The sequence below is a fragment of the Paramormyrops kingsleyae genome, chromosome 16 (genome assembly GCF_048594095.1).
Source record: "Paramormyrops kingsleyae isolate MSU_618 chromosome 16, PKINGS_0.4, whole genome shotgun sequence".
NCBI lineage: Eukaryota > Metazoa > Chordata > Actinopteri > Osteoglossiformes > Mormyridae > Paramormyrops > Paramormyrops kingsleyae.
This window is the reverse complement of record NC_132812.1, coordinates 8,674,219-8,693,731: the sequence shown is the minus strand read 5'-3', so window position 1 is coordinate 8,693,731 and position 19,513 is coordinate 8,674,219. Positions and strand designations below refer to the sequence as shown.

General features: G+C 41.9%; 1 protein-coding gene across 7 annotated transcripts; it reads left to right on the top strand.

The window, feature by feature from the left end:
• The first annotated feature begins 604 nt into the window (after nt 1-604).
• Nucleotides 605-19,387, top strand: LOC111849070 (LIM and senescent cell antigen-like-containing domain protein 1). Of its 7 annotated transcripts, none has more exons than XM_023821607.2 (11): nt 6,874-7,913; nt 10,602-10,761; nt 11,812-11,878; nt 12,315-12,435; nt 13,340-13,489; nt 14,218-14,368; nt 15,216-15,308; nt 15,924-15,972; nt 16,494-16,569; nt 18,047-18,228; nt 18,595-19,387. In XM_023821607.2, exons 1-10 carry the CDS (start codon nt 7,753-7,755, stop codon nt 18,183-18,185), a joined length of 1,167 nt encoding a protein of 388 aa, XP_023677375.1. In that variant the 5' UTR covers nt 6,874-7,752; the 3' UTR covers nt 18,186-18,228; nt 18,595-19,387. The 7 variants fall into 7 exon arrangements, with proteins under 7 accessions (XP_023677379.1, XP_023677377.1, XP_023677378.1 ...); XM_023821606.2 differs by having other exon boundaries at nt 18,344-19,387; XM_023821611.2 differs by lacking the exon at nt 6,874-7,913 and adding an exon at nt 605-851 and having other exon boundaries at nt 18,047-19,387.
• The last annotated feature ends 126 nt before the right edge of the window (nt 19,388-19,513 follow it).

Genomic DNA, 19,513 nt, shown 5'->3' with positions numbered 1-19,513 from the left:
ATTTAAAATTTTAAAATGAATTTCTTTAATTTTGGGAGATAAGGGAAATTTTAAATATTTAGTTCTAAGACTATGAATGGTATCCTTTTGGAAATAACAATAAATTGAATTTCTATAAACTAAGCTAGGATAGGAGATATCGTTAAATATATTCCTAATATTTTTGTTTGATAATTTACCTTCTCTGAATTTACAGCCTTCAATTACCAGTGAAGGTAAACTTAAGGTCATGGAATTATAATAAAGGAGAGTCTCTTTAATCAGATTTATAATGGAATTAGGGATAGCTTTAACAATTGATCCAAATTTAGCCCGATTACAATTAAAATATTTAATACAGAAACTCTCATATGATATAACACCACTCTTGTCCATTAAATGGAACACTGACCAAATGCCTTTCTCCATCCATTCCTTATCATACAATGATTTGTTTTTAAATGTAATGCATCTATTATTCCATAGTGGTGTATTGCCCCCCCCGGCCTTATTCCCTGTGCTACCTGAGGCTAAGCGCTGAGGTAAGCCTTTATCGATGTATAGATCATGTCCTTCAGTATGTCTAATTTTGTCATCTGTTCAATATAAAAAAATGTGAATAATGTTTATTTAATTATTTTATCAGCTCTGATATTAAAATGCATAATATTATTAAACAGGCAGGTACTGGGACAATAAATACTAAAAAGATATATACATACTAAATCTATATATCTTTTGGAGGATCAGCTGAATCGCTGGCAGTGGAATAGCTGAGTCCGATGAGGTGAGGGCCAAGTAGGGAGACATGCAGCCCCTGACGCCGTGAGGCCGCCGTTGCGCAGGAATGCGGCGTGTCTGGGCAAATCGAGGTGAGAGTCCGAGACGCGGAGCTCACTGGGGCGTACAGTACATACCTTCACTTAGGCCTGAAATACACCTAATATCTAAAGACAGCAACGACACAAATTCAAATAGCGGTAATATACACGTCAAATCAGAAGTGTTATTTACCTTCATATTTTACAGCAATGTATGTGAGTTCAGTATCTCCGTTTATTCCTTGTACAGTATTTGAGGTTTGCTTGCGGATCATTATGGACATTTTATAAAGAGCTATATATACCCATCTCACACAGAAGTGGGCTGTTTAGCTAAATTGCTTCATAATAGACATTTTTCACTGAACTAGACATATGGGCCTTATTAATATTATTAATTAAAAGTGTAGTTTTTCTGTCAATACTTCCGCTTGTCTTATCCTGATGTAGTCCCTGTACTGTCCCATTTCAGAACTGTCTTTCGAATATTTTCACCTGACAGAAAGGACTATCCTTCTTAATTATGACTTTGTAAAACCTCATCAATAATGCAGTTTAGAGTACACTAGAAGGTTAATCACATTCATGTCCATCGATACAGATAAACACAAACGCTTACGAATGCCTCTTGCTTCTGTCTCTCTCTGTTATTGATGACTAATTGTTGATGACTCTGTCTCCTGGTGGATACACCTTGCTAGTTGCTAATAGTTCGGCATCAGTTTTGTTTTCAGGCATTGATTTGGATGAATGAGGCTGATAGGAAACAGGCAGGTTTGGCTTGTAATTAACATGTCCCTGAACCCACCATAGGGGGCCACAGAATCCACCCCCCCCCCCCCCAGTAATGGCAGGCTGTTGTCCTTCTGGTGTTTGAAGGAGCTGTTTCATTCGTATTCATAAGGCCTGGGTCTGGTTTGTGGTTTGCTGGTGATTTTCTCACATGTGCTTCAGGCTTTGGGTGGGAATCCCCCACCCCTTCCTAAGGCATCGGTGCAGGCAGGAAGTGGGCAGATGTGGAGAGAGACTCCTGGCCTCCTCTGCAGAGCTGTACTCCAACCTGCCATTGTTCTTGTGTTTGATGAAACGATCAATGTCATAAAAGCCAGAAAATGGATTCCGACATCTGTACCAGTTTTTTTTTTTAACCACAATAAATGGACTTTAAATGTTTTTTGTAATTTGTTTCTTGTCCTGATGGAGTCACAAATTAAATATATATATATATATATTTTTTTTTTTTCCTTGGCTAATGTTACAGACAGCAGATACGCAGGATTATTGGTCAGGTTATTTTTTCCTCCTGGAATAAACTGCTGTTTTCATTAAAATGCTCTCGTTCCTAAAAGTGAAAGTGGGGGTGCATATGACCAAATTGGGCTTCATTTGGTTTAGGATTTTTAAAAGTATATGCATGATGAAAACACTTCTATGTGCTTGACTGTAGGTTTGAAAAAAATGTGCCGTGAAAGTATGAGGCAGATGCTAAAGGCCAGTATTTCGGCAGGAACTCCAGTCTGAACGATCACATATCTTTAGGGTGGATGAGAAATTCTTTCTTTTAATATTGGGATTCCTGTATATTAGTAATCGGTCACTGGGTCCTGAAGATGGTTTTCTGCAATCTGAGAATGGTCCAGTGTAAATATGCAGAGAGAGTATTGATATACATGGTATCCAAAAGCAAATGGGAAGTAAAGCTGGAAAGAAACGCGAGATAAATGCCAGTGAAATGGCTGCCGCTGAGGCCCTGACTGGCTTTTTGATTTTAAATGGTGTTATTGACCGACCAGCACAACAACCTGAAATGATCGGCTGTAATGATGTAATAGGAAAGTGACGTCTAAGTGCTGCAGTGAAGTTTCATGACGCATTGTGATTATTTATCACCTGTTATCTGCAAAGAACAAAGTTGAATTGATCGCAGTGGAATTTTCCCTTTTTCTTTTATTGCTGATCGGCTAGTGATGGAGTCGGTGAGTTTCTGAAACTGACGTGTGGAATAATCTAGAGGAACAGTCGCATAGGAGTTTATCACAACCTCCTCACTCCTCCCCCCCCCCACTTTGTACCTGCACACCTCTGGGAGTGGCCAGTGCTGGGAGTAAAGGGGAGGGGCCAAGGAGCTGAGAAGGGAACTGCTACCGAGCCCGTGGCCTTAAGCCACTGCACTGGGTGTGTGAGCTGAAGGTGCGTCTGAAGGCGCTGCAGCCATCGGCGCTCCGCCAGGCACAGAAGATCATCTTGGGGAGCTCAGGTGCGCGTTTCTGTCTGGCTGGGGAGGCCGGTGGGGTCTTTCAGTCCCAGGCTTGTGTTCAAGGAATTACTTTTTCATCGCTGCTGGCTGGGGAAAGATGAATTTCCTCAAGCTGAAGGAGCTCTCCAATTCGGACCTTTACCGGCGCAGGCAGGAGCGACCGGACAGCTACGGGGGCCACCTTGCTCAGGACCCGTTCAGGTGAGCATAGGAGGCTTCCGTTAACCAACTTCTGTGGTACTGGTAAACGGTATGTGGTTAACTTGGCAAGAACCTGCTTTGGATGGACTAGTTTGATAGCATTTACAGGTTGGCAGGTTTTTCCCTGTCTCATGTTTCGAAAAACATAAACATAACCCTGAGTATCTCACAACGATATCCCTCAGAGACCGTTCGAAGTGTGGTGATGTGACGAAGCCCCAGTCAGTCTCTGCACGAGGTGCTGAAGGGCTGCCAGGAAACTGTGTCTGATCTCATGCCTCAGTGATTGATGCTCTGTGGATTAGATGGCTAACAATCCAAAGCATGCAGGCAGAGCCACCAAAGGACTTACCTTTAGAGATGGGAAAGTCTACATCCTGTAACCTCAATTGCATTGCATTAAAAACTATAATGCCTCAAAAGATGTAGTAAAAACTATTTTTAACAGGAAATATCCACGAGATCTATCTATTTATACATGGGTATAACACTTCAGCTCCTTTTGTGAGTCTAGATCGTAAATATAAGATGTTATTCCTTATTAATAAGATAAGAGTTATGTATGTACACCTGAATCCAAACATTGCAAGAGAAGGAACGCTTCTTAATATCTTTTAATTTGCAAATAAAGATATAATATGTGGTTGCATATTAAAGATAGGACTTCATGTGTACCTTTTGCGATTTTTTAAGTTTTCGGTTTTTCCTGTTTTTTTCCCCTCCTCATCCTAAAACATCAGTGAACGTTTGTCTTAAAAAATGGCCACGTCCCAACATGAAAATCGGCAAGATCAATATTTACACCTCCTATATCTAATGATCAGATATTCATTTAGCTTTATTCCTCTTCCAGTTTCTAAATTAATCTCTTTATTAGGTTAAGAGAAGCTGTTTATTTTTAAAAGCTAGCATTTTTAAATAAAATTTCCCCGTCTGTCTTTTGGTTATTTCATTAATTGGGCTTATCCACACTGTAAACAGTGACGCAGTTCTGGTCATCTTACGGAGAAGCCTTTAACTTTTGCGTATAAGACAGTCCACGTGCTTCCTCTTAGAGCACTCCCCTTTAAGGTGCGCTGAAACGTTTGGCCGCGATGACGCCGCGCAGTGGCTGCACAGAACGCAGTGGTGATCTGCAGCTGAAAGGTCTGCTGAGGAATAGGTAACTCAGAGGCACTCAGTGTCAATCTAACAGTGCCTGGGAAAGCAAACAACAGCTCAGACCATGGTTTCAGTGCCTGGCCAACTGTGATCTTTGTACCTGTGTAACAGGAGACTTTGGGAGTATTAGGGCAGTTATCGCGAGCATGCGATTACCCAGTAAGCGTGGCCTTTGGCTTCTCCCTCTGGTATGCAGTGGAGCATTCATTCATTTGTTGTTTACGTAATGAGGTGGAACAATGAGGTGCCTTCAGCATCCCTTTCATGTTGCTCAGACTGTCTTTATTACCTGGTCCTCAGTTTATTATTGGCAAACATGACGATGGGCCTACAGATGAGTCTGATGTACTCACTAGAACTGACCCCTGTGAAGTGAAATGGGATTTTATGCCATCTTGGATTTTTCACGTAAACTTTAATCCAGTATGATGGCAATAAAATACATGCTGGGGAGATTCGTGCAGCTAAGTTGGCAGGTAATTAAGCTGATGGACCTGCTGTTTCTTCCCGTGTAAGGCACACTTTTTTTTCAGCAGAGCACCGTATCAGAGCTTTGTGATTTGACTGTTTGTACTTATTTTAATGATTCTTTTAAATTCACTCTATAAATGTCTGTTTTCCTTCTGGGCATCTGGCTAAGTAAAATAATAGGAACATACTTGTGAGTTGAACGCATAATATTTCTTCTTGGATAAATCAAGTGCATATTGTGTCCTTGTCTGCACTTAATTTCACACAATATGTCTATATCTGTCACCTTGCTGACATAATTTATGCAAAATTGCAATGCAAATGCAGTTATCGAACCTCTCATTGGAGTTGGTGTTTATTGCCCTGTTTCCTGGGGGTACTGCTCTGGCCATGGTCACATGATGCACAGGAGGAAGCCCCCCATTGACGCCAGCCCCAGGTCCTAAAGGTGTAGTGTGTCAGACACGGCCTCCGTACCGCAGTCATACTTAGGATGACTAATCCCCTTGGTACCCCACCCCCCTTCCGGTCATTACAACCCCATTGATTAATTATAGGTACCTGAGAGGCACCAGGCAGTCCTATGCGCATCCTGGATCAGTGTCAGCTGTGCTGCTTGCAGACTGTCAGCTGATACCCCAGAGCGGCTGCTCCTGCCTGCAGCCAGGCTATTTACAAGCGCGGGCAGCAACTCATTAATCACCACAACACGTTAACTCAGATGGGGACAATAAATATTAGGGTATAATTTGTTGTGGTTATATAATATAGTAAATTGATGCAGCAATGACTTCTGTGCACACTTTTGAGGTGCCATTCACAAAGGATAGCTATTTGCTTTGTAAAGCATTATTGCTGATATGCAATGTTTAAACCAAGGATCTATCTGCTGTCAAGATTTTGCTTCATCCAGTCAAACAGTCCGAACTGTGGAAATGAAGCTGGATGAATCCATCAAGCTTAATAGATAAGTGTAGATATTAAGCAGAACATGATTAATGAGTGAGATTGCAGCTCCTGACGCTAAAGAAAGCGCATGGGGCTGCCCCCCCGAATGCCTCTCAGCAGCTCCTTTCACCCGGGCAGGCCTGGGGGGGGGTGGGGGGGGACTTACAGAAGCAGCCTCTATGAGGCCCCACCTGTTGCTGTGGAATGTGAGATATGCAGCCGGGAATGTGCTTCCCGCTGGTGACGATGATGCAGACCACCAAAGCCCTACTGAAGCTCTTCCCTTAGCCTTAGACCACACTGTGTGTGACTGCAGCTGCTGACTTTGCCCGTTTTCGTTTAAATTTCATTATTTAGAAAATGTATTTTTTGTCCAAATGTACCAGTGAGGAAAGCCTGAGGTCATGGAGCAGGGTCAGTCCATGTCCCTGGAGTAGTTGTGGTTGAGGGCCAACAGTAATATCTCTCTCTGTAGGCCATGGGACTTGAACCCGTGACCTTCTGGACCTGTGCCTTTTAATCCACTGAGCTACTCACCTCCCCATCACCTTTGTACATCCTGTTTGTCTTAAAAAGTGGGTTTGAAGTGATCAACACTCAAATGCAGTTTATATATCTGAGTGATATATATAGAATCATCAACTTAGCCACATGGGAATCCACCGATATAATTTTCTTTAATCCTGTAAAACCCTGGTCCTTGAATTCTTACCAGCTTGGGAGCTCTCTGGAATTTGTCTGTGGTTCTGTAAATGGAGTATGTGATCCAGACCTAGATTTGGGATAAAGGAGGCGTACTTAATCTGCTAGAGCTGCCCATCATGACTGTCTTGTATGGGAATGTAGGGCAGGGAGAAACTGGCCTCTACCCTATAAACATACACAGACACACACACAGCCACGAGGCAGCTCCCAAAGCCAAGTGCCTAGTTTGGAGATGTAACACCACAGGCTGTCTATTTGTGGGAAGATGAGAGCATGCAGAAGGCTGTACCAGTGCATGAATGTCTCTCCTGTTTAAAAGTCCCATGGTAGGAGCTGCACTAACCGCAGCCGCAGTGGAGATGGATACCCGTGGCCTGTAGCATATTGACGCTCCACCTATTGTACAAGAAAAGGGAAAGTTAAAAAAAAAAAGGAAAATCATGAACATGAATTGATGAAATACATCATTTCCAATTGGAGGATTATCAGACAGGAAAAACATTTGAGTAGAGGCTTGAAGATTCTTTCCTTTTTTTTTTACTTAAAATGTCATGACAGCTGAAATCTTGTACAGTGTTGCTAACTGGCTAATAATCGTGGGAAAGAAACTGCCGATGATGCAGCACTGGATTGGACCGTTCATTTCTGCCTGTGAGCTTCCTGAAAACGAGCAGTAGGGTGATATTTACAGCCATGCGCATCTTCTGACTGACATTAATGAAGCTGAACATTTCCGTTGTTTCGGACTCCCCCAGATCTGGACCGGTATGCCTTCACAGGATTCTTGATGTAATGCATTTTTGGAAGCTCATCAATTCAAGGAACAGATGTATGACAACAGCAGGAAGAATTAAAACATTTAGACTGTATAGGCTTTGAGCCCTTCTCTGCGAGTCTTTCATTCATCCAGTGGCAGAGTTTAATACGTTGTATTTTAAAAGCAAGGTCTCCTTGTAATGCCACCCCCCTGCCCCCCATGTGTAGCAGAGTAGGACACTGATAACCTTGAGCTCTCAGCTCTGCTGCAGACTCTTATTTTGAAGGAGTCGCCCAGCCCATTCCTTACTGCGACAGGCAGTCTGATTTAACGGGGCACAGAGTGCTCTGTCCCTGGATCAGCAGGGTCCCTCTTAGCCCATCTCCCGGTTCCTCTGCTCCGGCGTGTAATTGGACGCCTCGCTCCCAACGCAGGCCAGCGGACGATCAGGAATGATTTCCCAAGGAATCCCCCAGAACGGGGAGCACCAGGCGGAGGAGAACAGGGAACACCAAGTGAATGGGGGGCAGGATGAAGTTCCCGTCTCCAACTTGCAGAGGAGGCGCAGTGACATCAAAGTCTACAAGGAGTTCTGCGACTTTTATGCGCGCTTGTAAGTGCCCGCCATGCCAGCTGCACGAGGGACAGGAGTAGGGGCTCGTGATATCTCAGGGGTCTTTGCCAAACAAAGACTACGAGCTTGAATCTGTCAGCAATAAGTGTTCACAACTAGAATAAATCTCATTCTGGGTCTGATAACGAAAGTGCTTGAAGTATTCAATAAATTCCGGATAGCTGAGAGTTTGGGGATGGTACTGAGATTCTTGATAAATTAGAACGAGGGTAACGGTAGCGCTGCAAGGGAGTCCTGTTGATGTACCAGTGATCAGGCTGCCTGACCGGCATTTTATTGAGATTTCTCACTTTAATTAAGTGTTTAAAGTGACTGTAAAGTAATCTGGTTCATAAAAGACCTTGGTTGATAAGGTAATATGTGGATTTCTAAGATCGACTGATGTTAAATTTCATAATGTATTAATTTATAATTTATATACAGTGGCCTTTGCAAGGTGTATAAATGTGTCATTGTGGCCCAGGAAAGTGAACAAAGACGGCTGCAAAAGAATGAAAGAAAACAATAGAATTAATCTGGTAAAAGATGGGTGATAATGAAGCTGATTATTGGAAAACTCTGTAGGATGGAGTTCCAGGAAAGGAGTGTCCTTACACTGAACAGGGAGAGGCGACCAGCAGGGAGGCCTGTCATCAACAGCAGTGGGGACACCTCACTGTGAAATGAAACCCTGCTTGGGCACAAGTCACTTCTGCTACTTAAAACACAAATATACTAATGCTCATAATCTCCTAAAACACTTCCTTACCTAGAAACAATTTAGTTTTCAGATATTTCTAAATATACCAGAGGCTTCACAGGAGACCCCTCCCCAAAGACAGCTGATGAATATTGATTCTCCAGCTCTGAGTTGAATATAGAGGAGCACCTACTGCTCTGTGATGGCTGAAATTCCTCTGGAATGAGACACAGGGAGATGCTTGCTGGCTGCAGTGGAAAAACCGTGCAGTGTGTGATCATTTCATCCACTCTCCAGAACAGACTGTCAGGCCAAATCCTTTTATAGTCATAATCAGCAAAACTGAGCTGTGGATTCACAGAAGCAAGTCCTCAACAGTATAAGATGAACTATATGCTCACATTAAAGGTTTTTCGTTCCATAATCTTTTGACATGTCATGGTTTCTTCATTTTCACTGCATGCTGTCATGCTTGTGGTCTTGGAGGATTGTCTTCCGCATCTTGCAAAACTGTTATGATGTTTCATGCTCCTTGAATTGCTGAGTTGATTTTCAGTGTTTAGCCACTGTTGCTGAGTAGGGGTGGCCATTAGCAGAGACCTCTCAGATTGATATTATATCAATATATGTTTGCTGATTTGATATGTATCTCAATAGTTTTTGCAGAAGAACAGTTCAGGTCTATGTTTAAAGTACAGACGGGAGCTATAATGGTAATGTATTCTTCATATGCTGCTGCATTTGGAATACACAGTGAAATTAATGAATACATTCCTTATCATGGACGAAACCTAAATTCTCTAATTCAAGTAGGCGATCAACATGGAAAATGTGCTAATTGTGGCTGTGAGTTGGTTATGGCTAGTGCAGGAGAGCTCAAACTCTTCCATGTCACTTAAATCAGTGATTTGTGAATATTTTGGTTTCCCTGTAAATTGCACCAACACTGGAGACAGAGCAGTTGATAAGACCAAGACTGTCGGCTCTGCTATACTGAACTCACAAATATTATTGGAAACACGTCCGGTAAACATGTTCTATGACACAATATGGCAGGTCCCTACTGTATAACATTTGTGTTGCAACTAGATTGTAGATGTAACACGGCCCATTTCCCAAGACTGAGTATCCTTTCAGCTTCCATGTCCCTGTTACTGCTGTTGTAAAAGCACAGCTTTGCTGCTTGGTTAGGGCCGTAAATGGTCTCCCGGTGTATGTGTTATCCAAGAGACACCACAGGAATTTTGACCTTTGAAACGAAGCAGTAGAACATCCCGTCTCATTCTCCTTTACTTTCTTGAAGCCAGCAGAATGAGTTTAGATTTATTAGTAAATGCATGTTTGTGCATATTTACACAGTAGTGTGTCTTGTCCTGTTTATTTGTTTGGCACATGTATCATAACTATCAGCAATTCTTATAGGTAAGATTTTTGTATTTTTTACTGAGGGATGCAAAAGGCTGTTATGCTAGTTATGATTTTTACATTTATGAAGGTGGAATTTACGTTTTCAGCAGATGCATGGTCTATTTTTTTCATTATCATAGTATCAATATCTGCCATATCACCTTCTGTCAATCAGTTTTTAAAAGAAAGTATACAACAATCTATGCGATTAATTCTCCTGTTCAGTTTACCAGGAGTCCTTGGACAAAAACCACAAATAGTAGTAAAGTGGCAGATTCACTTCAGACCAAAAAGCTATAAAACTAGACACGAAAAATACAACTAATTTTATTGAAGAGCTAATTTTGCAAGCTATATATATGCCTATTACAATAAACCATTAAATAATTTAAAATTCCCACATGGAATACTGTGCTTACTCCACCTTTGCTATAAGTATTGCGCAAGCATTGCATAATCATGGTGCAGCTCCAGAAAACATGAACCTGTTAAAACACGTGTTCTTTTGGTAAATTCTTTTCATAGCGCTAAGTAATGAAGCAGTAAGGGTGAAGGTGGCGTCTTCTTTCTCTGGTTTGCAGCAACATGGCAAATGCCCTGGCGAATGCCATCTGCGAGCGCTGCAAATACGGCTTCGCCCCGGCAGAGAAAATCGTCAACAGCAACGGGCAGCTGTACCACCAGCAGTGCTTCGTGTGTGCACAGTGCTTCCAGCAGTTTCCCGACGGCCTTTTCTACGAGGTACGCCTCTCTCCGTCCTGAGCTCAGATTCTGCAGCACACATTTTGTTCCCTGTGGAATTTTTTTGTTCGATTAGCTCGCATATGGTACTTAGTATCCGAATTATGACTGGCGTTCTGTCACGTTAATAGATAGTTTATTAACAACGTTGTTAGTAATGTTACAGTTTCTTTTTGAAACACTTTGGTCTCATTCAAAACCGTCTTGGCAAACATTTTCAAAACTCTTCAGTGATTTTAGGTCTTAATTTTGTAAAACTCAGGAATGATTACTGTACAGAGAGTTCAGCTTGAGTATGTTTTATTAGAAGTCACTTTAAATGCAGCATTAGCTTTGTTTTTGTTCAAACACGAGTCACATGAACAGAACGCTGAAGGTTAATTTTGAAGATAAGGAACTTGGTGTACATAGTTCACTACCTGATGCAGGTTTTAGTCATGGCTACTGAGATACGTTAATGTATTTATTTCGGATTAAAGATGCCGGAGTTCACTTTAGGATTTAGCTGCTGTATTGATTTATGTCTGTGGGAGTGAAGAGGTTATCCTGAGTTGGCCAGGAGTTAACCGGTGGCCTGTGAGACACAGTATTAAAAGGAGTTTTTACTAAGGAATAGTGCTTCACAGGACGTAAAGCCTATGGATGCACCTCCAGGGCAAACACAGATCAGTGCTGCCCCCTAGAGGTAATAAAAATGTTGGAAAGAGAAGTACAACCTGATAGAGCTAGGAAATATAGATGAAGGATATAACATAGAAATACTCTGGACTATTTTTATTAATTCAATAAACTGTAGAAATTTAGTCTAGATTCCACCAACATGATTTGACTGATAATCACACTTTGTGTTTCTGATTTGTGACACAAACAATGTGTTTCCTACAGTATGTATTGCTGCGTGCCACAGTGTATCATAGCCTGCTTTTGGTTCTTTTTCTATTACGTTTTAATATACAGCTTGATGTAATATATGTAGGTTTAGTGATGTATCTTTAAAGCAGTGTGTTCCATTGTGATGATGTCTCTCTTTTACGGTTTCTGTGATTGCAGTTTGAAGGCAGGAAGTACTGTGAGCATGACTTCCAGATGCTGTTCGCGCCCTGCTGTCATCAGTGTGGTCAGTATGGGAGCGCTTATACTCTGCGGCCCACCCTGACCTGTGCTTTTGGATGCCTTCACAGTATCTGTTAAAGTTATGAGGTTTTATGCATGACTTTGCTTTTGCCCAGGTCTGCCCTAGGTGACCTGCAAGTCCATCACAGGACACATGCTCACACACAAAAAAAAGGACATTTATTGCATTAATTACTTATTGGGCATTATATTTAGGTATTTATATTATGAGTGGGAACCCAAAACATCAACAGTATCTTATACATAATTTTTACATTACAGCCATTTCATGAAAGCTATCGCTACATGCATGCATATGCATCACAGAAGGACACATCTGAGTCCCTGATATTGGTTAAGTGCGCTGTGTGCTTGTGTTGCCCTGTCTGTCCTGCTGCATCATCTTTCACCTTTGGTACACTCCCCTTTTCGTCCTCTAGGGGAATTTATCATTGGCCGTGTCATTAAGGCCATGAACAACAGCTGGCACCCCAACTGCTTCTGCTGCGACATCTGCCAGACAGTGCTGGCCGACGTGGGCTTCGTTAAGAACGCCGGCAGGTAAGCCCACCTGTTAGCATAACTTAACGCGCTAACAGAATTTGTGCTAACAGAAAACAAGTCAAGTCAAGTCAACTTTATTTATAAAGCCCTTTACGTACAGCAACCACTGACCAAAGTGCTGAACATAGGAACATAAAATACATAAAATCAAAAAATAAATAAAATAAAATACAATAAATTAACATAACATAATATATCATAAGTCGGCGTTGAATCTTCCTTATTTATGCATGTGGCCTTGAGCAATGTGTTTATGAGTTGTCCTGTTACAATGCCTTAATGCGGCCGCTCCTCAAGATTCACGAATTTGACATTTGCGGTTTGAATTATTTGCAAGTTGGCTATAATCAATTAAACTGGAACATTTTTGGATCTGCCCGAAAGATGATGCATAAGTCAGAAATATATTAAGGTTGTTTGGATAAGATTTGGATCATGTAAAATCATATCATATATTAATGTTAGTGTTATTTAACATTTGTTAGTGCAAGTGCGTACTATATTTTTAATATCAAAAGTTGTTTTTGATTTTTTTAAAAAACTGTAGGATCTACACATCTTAGCTTGGGTATGCCTATCACCTTGGCAACCAGCCTCCCTCGCACGTCAGCTGTCCTTGCTGACCATGGAATCTTGCTTTTCTCGCATTAACTTTTAAACTTGTCAGTGACGTTACTTTTGCACTTTTAATGATGGGCCCAAGTGTCATTTGTGAATTTTCACATTGACGGGGCTCTTTCACCCCTAATCCTCGTCAATGAGAATGAGGTGACTGTAAAACTGCTAACTGCACAGTATTATTAATGGCTGTCCTTACTGGCTGTGGTCATGGTACGTCAGTCCCTTACTGGCTGTGGTCATGGTACGTCAGTCCCTTACTGGCTGTGATTGGTCCCCACAGGCATCTGTGCCGCACATGTCACAACCGGGAGAAGGCGAGAGGCCTGGGCAAGTACATCTGTCAGAAATGCCACGCCATTATCGACGATCAGCCTCTCATCTTCAAGAATGACCCGTACCACCCCGACCACTTTAACTGCACCAACTGCGGGTGGGTTCCTTGCCGGCCTTCATCCTGCCATTTATTTGGGGGCGTAACCTGAGCACGCTCATACATCACCGCTCTCCTGGATCAGGACACATCGGGCACTACGAATACTGTGTGATCCAGAAGCCTCCCCATGACCCAGGCATGAGCTGTCAATAAGACTAGATGTTTAGGCAGGAAATCATTCCTCGTTTGCCCAACAGCTACGCACGTAACCAAGACATCCGCTGCTCAGTCACTGTGCAAAAGTCGCCCAAACAGAAAACCGCCTGCTCCACATCTGGCATAGAATTTAGACAACCGTCTCTTGATCACTTGCAAATTTTCCATTACATAACTGAATCTTTTAGTTGTTCACCTGCTGGACCCTAAGCACAGCTCAGGAAAGAGATTCAGTACAAAAGAAAATATACTGCCATCTAGTGTCAAAAATGTGTAATGCCCTCGTTGGTTTAGTAATGTCCAATAAGCCACTTTTAAAATACGTTATCCCAGGGCTCTTCAAATCTCGAGTCCAAATCCAGGCCTTGTTTTCAGTTCTCCCAGGTAGTTAGTTTAATAATGACTGATTCTGATTGGTCAGAGGCTTCACACCTGGCTCACAGGTAAAGGAAGGCTGGTAAACCAGCAGTACTCAGACCTTGAGGACCGTGAGTTGAGTAATGGGGCCTTATCCAGTTTATGGATGCAGGATTAACCATCTATGACTCTCATTTCTCGTCTCTTTGCAGTAAGGAGCTGACTGCCGATGCCCGGGAACTGAAGGGAGAACTGTACTGCCTGCCCTGTCATGACAAAATGGGGGTGCCCATCTGCGGAGCCTGCCGCAGGCCCATCGAGGAGCGGGTAGTCAATGCCATGGGCAAGCAGTGGCATGTGGAGGTCTGTATGCTGCTGCATCACATCCCTGTCAAGTCCTGTAATGACATTGATAGGATGCCTATAAGGACTAGAGTCCAGACATGAGAATTCTTTTGGGCATTTTCCAGTTGTTCCTTATTTGGATGTGAAAATAATAACTAAGGGATAAACCACGACGAGGTGCATGTATATACGGAAAAAAAATCAATTACCTCCGCATTACACCAAGTTGGAGTTGATAATTTTCATATAACCACACATCTCCTTCTGGTTTATCCCGCTTATACCGCAGCTAACAAACAAAAAAGATTAATAAAATAAGTACCTTGCTATTAATTTTTCAGAAGCACATGATTTTAATTAGCATTTAACAGTGTTCCAGTGTGCTCTTAAAAATATAATCCCTATAAGCAGAGAACGTCTGGTCCGGCTACTGGAAGCAACAAGTCCGTTAAGTTACAAAACTTGCATTTTGAACATGAAGGAAAATGATGGTGATACGAATGACTGCTTATTTATGAGTAAAAAGTCACACAGGTATTTATATTAACATGTTTAATGAAACATTAAGATGCATTAATATAGGATTGTTATTAGGCTAGACGAAAATAATCAAGCCAATAAGAAAACAGCATTTACCAAAGCTGTGGTATAAAATTTATGTATCTTATGTATTTTATTTACTGTGCAGTTCAAAAATACAATAAACAATAATAGTAAACAAAAGCAACAATGCAGTAATATTCTCAGCACTTTGTATTCCTTTCTAAATTTCCTGTACTGCCATATTTGATAACTATAATAGCAACTGTAACCCCCATGTCTCAGCAAATCACTGAATTGACTCACTGGTGCCGTGTGTTTGCAGCATTTCGTGTGTGCAAAGTGCGAGAAACCATTCCTCGGACATCGTCACTATGAAAGAAAAGGATTGGCTTACTGTGAGACACACTACAATCAGGTAGGGTTAATTTTGGGGGTGGGGGGGCATTTTTTTTCATTAAATAATCAGAGGAAAACCAGTTTTAGCAAATTACTTGCTATACAGAGTTTTGACCACTGATATAGTATTATTGAGCACAATGATCTTATGGAACAACACTGTAATCAGCATGCAAACAACTGTTTTAAAAAGTGTTATAACTTTTAGAAACTATAATGCAATTCTGTAAGCCTCTGATAAAGAAACAAAATTATGATGTGTTAATTTTCTGTTTTGGCACCGTGCCATGTTTGCTACCAGGCCTGCATTTACAGCAGAGCTCTATACCACATTATGCTGAGCTTTTAGCTCCTTGTGCCTCATTTTTGCAACCTGTACTGGTGAAATGGGCATTGGCACTGTTGGTGCCACATTCCCTCAAATGCAGAGTGTTTCAAACTGCGATCCGTGACCCTGTCATCACACATTACAGGCTCCCTAGTTTAAGAAGGGTTGCAAATCCCTGCTCAGGTGTGTGCTATACTGCCCTCTATTGGTAATATAGTATTTAGCTGCTTTCAGTTCTGATCAGCTTTGAGTCAATAGCATGTAGCAACCTAATAAAGCAAACAATTGTTTTCCCGTGTCTTGCAGCTCTTTGGTGATGTCTGCTATCACTGCAATCGTGTGATTGAGGGAGACGGTGAGTTTGCTAAATTAATCCTATTGTACAATGAAACAATGCATTCTTACACTATACAGTATACTGTACGTGAGAGTCTATGAGTCTTTGGCAGGATTTAGCAGGTTTGCAAACCAATACACCTAACACAGTGTTTTCAGTTTTTTTCAGTAATATTATTATAACAGAAAAATGCTGCTTCAGCAGTTAAGATGACCAACAACAGAACCTTAATTGGGTATCTGGGTTCTACAATTTGCTCCTTCTCTCTGGGTCTGTCCCTGACTCATGTCCGACTTACATATTATATACATAAGGGCCGAAAGGGCAGTAGGGTCGTGAATCATCCCAAACCAAGACTGTCACTTGGCCCTGCCTCCCATCATGCCTAGCAAGTTCCCATCCTACAGAATCCTTAACACATGAATGTCTAAATACAATGTCATGGGTTTCAATGTTATGCATTTGTATTTAACCAGACCAGTCATTGTAACAATGGCAATGTCTATCAATGAGATTAAAGCTGTGATTCTGTCCCCCAGTGGTTTCTGCACTCAACAAGGCCTGGTGTATTAACTGCTTTTCCTGCTCCACCTGCAACACCAAACTCACACTCAAGTAAGTAATGAGGGACATAGTTTATCTTTAAGGGGATATTGGTATCTCTTCATCATGGAATTCAAAAAATCTCAAAAACAACCTAAGAGACAGACAAGTTATACATCCCTCATATTGGTTCACATTTGGTATAGTTGTGTTTGTCTGCCCAAATTCTGACGTACTGTGACATTTAACATTTTGTTGTTGCAGTTTTTCCTCATTGGTTTAAGGGAATTAAAACCAGCCTACAATAAGAACCAGTGTTCATTTTATAAATGTGAAGCAATGTTATATTTGAATTTACGAGGTGTTCTTCCTCGTTATGGACTACATTACTGTAACAATGTAACATCAGAGAAATGTTATTGGTCTCCAAATCACTTATTATAGATGCACGGAAATGCTGTATAGTGGCATGGTGATGAGTCATGTTGTCTTCTGTATGATCTACCTATTGGTAACCGGTTATGGCGCAGCATGGGGTTGGTGAGAAAAAAGGGTGATGATCCATTGGCGGCTCTGAGACACATGGGGGTTTATTAAAGAAACTAAAACAGACACACACAGGACCACAAGGGGTCAGAACTAAATGGGCAAAATAACAGGGAACCATAAATCAACATACTGGGGAAATCAGGCAACAAAGGAATCAGGAACTAGAAAAAACAAGCAGAGAGACGACACACAGTAACATGCACACACAATGACTAAAGACCAGAGTGGACACAGTCACTTAAATATGCATAGGGAATCAGGGCAGACAAGGGACAGGTGTACCACAATACTCAATTAACCAATCAGAGGAGACACAGGAACGACAAACAGGTGGAACTACTAAACCAAGATGAACACAGAACTAAGGCTTAGACATATTCTGGCACTGGGAATACAAAGCAAAGCTAATCAATTACGAAACAAAACCAGAACAGAACAAAAGGAGGGTAAACCAAGCCCAGGAATTAAGACACAAAACAAACAGTGAGGAACAGAAAACTGACAAACACAGATAACTGGTGAGGTTGGTGACTGGTCAGCTTCAAACCCATAATTTGGGAGAATCAGTGTCAGAGCCACACACTCGACGCAGTAAGCTAAGTGACAATCCAGGGAGCAGGCAAAACACACAAGGATTGGAGGAAGCAACAGGGAGGCGGGCAGAAAGGCCAGCGACACCTGTTGGCCAGAGGGGGGGGGGACATGACAGGCGGAGGCAGACGGGTCCTGACCCTGACAGTAACCATGGATATCGACTAGATGGAGATGTTTCTCCTGGCAGTTCAAGACTGTGTGTAATAATCAGCAGGGATGAGGAAAACATTTTTGTCGTCTTTTTTTTCACTAATAGCACATCTGTCAGTTCTGAGTAGCCACTGTGTTCTGTTTTGCCTATTTCCTAGCTGTTCTATCCACCTCGAAGTCTGTCCTTTACATTTTCTCTCATACTCCCCCCCCCCGCAACACATCCCACTCTGCCCACACCCCATGCCTGTGCTAGGGACAAATTTGTGGAGGTGGACCTCAGGCCGGTGTGTAAGCACTGCTATGAGCGATTGCCCGAGGAGCTCAAGTTCCGTCTCGCTAAGCGGGAACGTGACGCCAAAGACAAGAAGAAGAAAGCTGGCATCTGTCTCTAAACCCTTCTGTCCCTCATCCTCAGCTTCTCATGTCACATCTTTGGTTAGTGTCCTTCTCTCTGCCTTGCTTTCCGTTTCCTTTCCATTCTCCTCTTGGTGTGTAAACTTCTATTGATAAATGTATTCATTCATTATTTTCCTCTCACAATTCTGGTCAGCCCATTAGGCGACATGGGTGGCTACCTAGAGTACCACTTTTCTGAGTGGGTGTCGACTTAGCAAGCCACTTCAACAGTTCAAGACAAAGTGAGATGGCCCCTTATTCCTCTGATTCTGAGACTCTGGGGGGCCTTTTCAGACACTGTAATGTCTGCAGTCCATTTGTTGGTCCATTTGGTGCATAATTAGCATGCAAAACATACTCTGTAAACCCTCTGCATGTTGTCACACTGCAACCATTTGTGTCCAGGAACAAGTTTGTGGAGTTTGACATGAAGCCAGTGTGCAAAAAGTGCTATGAGAAGTTTCCCCTGGAGCTGAAGAAGCGGCTGAAGAAACTTGCAGAAATACTGGGTCGGAAGTAAACTGCTACATTCAAAACGGGCTTCACCGACTAGCTTGGCTGCATGTTCCAGTGATGATGAGCACAGCGCTGCGATGTCAATCAACTTTAACAAAAGGAGCACATTCTTTTAAGATGCACCTTTGCTGTGGAACAAATAACAATGGCGTTTTCTTCAGTGCATTGTATCTTATAGTGCGTTTCATTTGAACATATGCGTTTACCTGATCTGGATGCAGTGACTAGTTGGTTGTGTGCATGCCCCAAGCTTCCAAAATATGTCACTGGCCGATGGATGCAGCTAGTAAATATTAGCAATAATTTCTGTTACACTTTAAGATTAGCTTAAATAAGCACCTTAAAGACTGATGTTTTTGATGTAGCCTTCACTGTGGAGTATTTGCATGGCTCAAATGGATTAAAAATGTTAATTATTGTTTATGTCATATAAGATAAAACCCTGGCTCTTTTTAAACCAATAAACCAAGCAAATGGAAACATGCAATTTTTGCCATATAAGGATTTCTAAGAGGTTCTATAAGGTTCGGAGGATTGTTAGAAAGATGTGATGCTAGGCTCATTTTCCAAGCAGTGGTTCTGCCACTGATAGTCGAAATGTTACTTTTTGTCAAAATTAAAACATTATTGTAGTTTCTTTCTTGTCACATATCTTATATAAATAAAAGATGTTTCTACATGACGATATTTATTCTTTTATTGTCTCTGTACTGCGATGGGCTGGCCCCCCATCCTGGATTGTTCCCCCACCTCGTGCCCATAGCTTCCGGGGTAGGCTGCGGACCCCCCGCGACCCAGAAGGATAAGT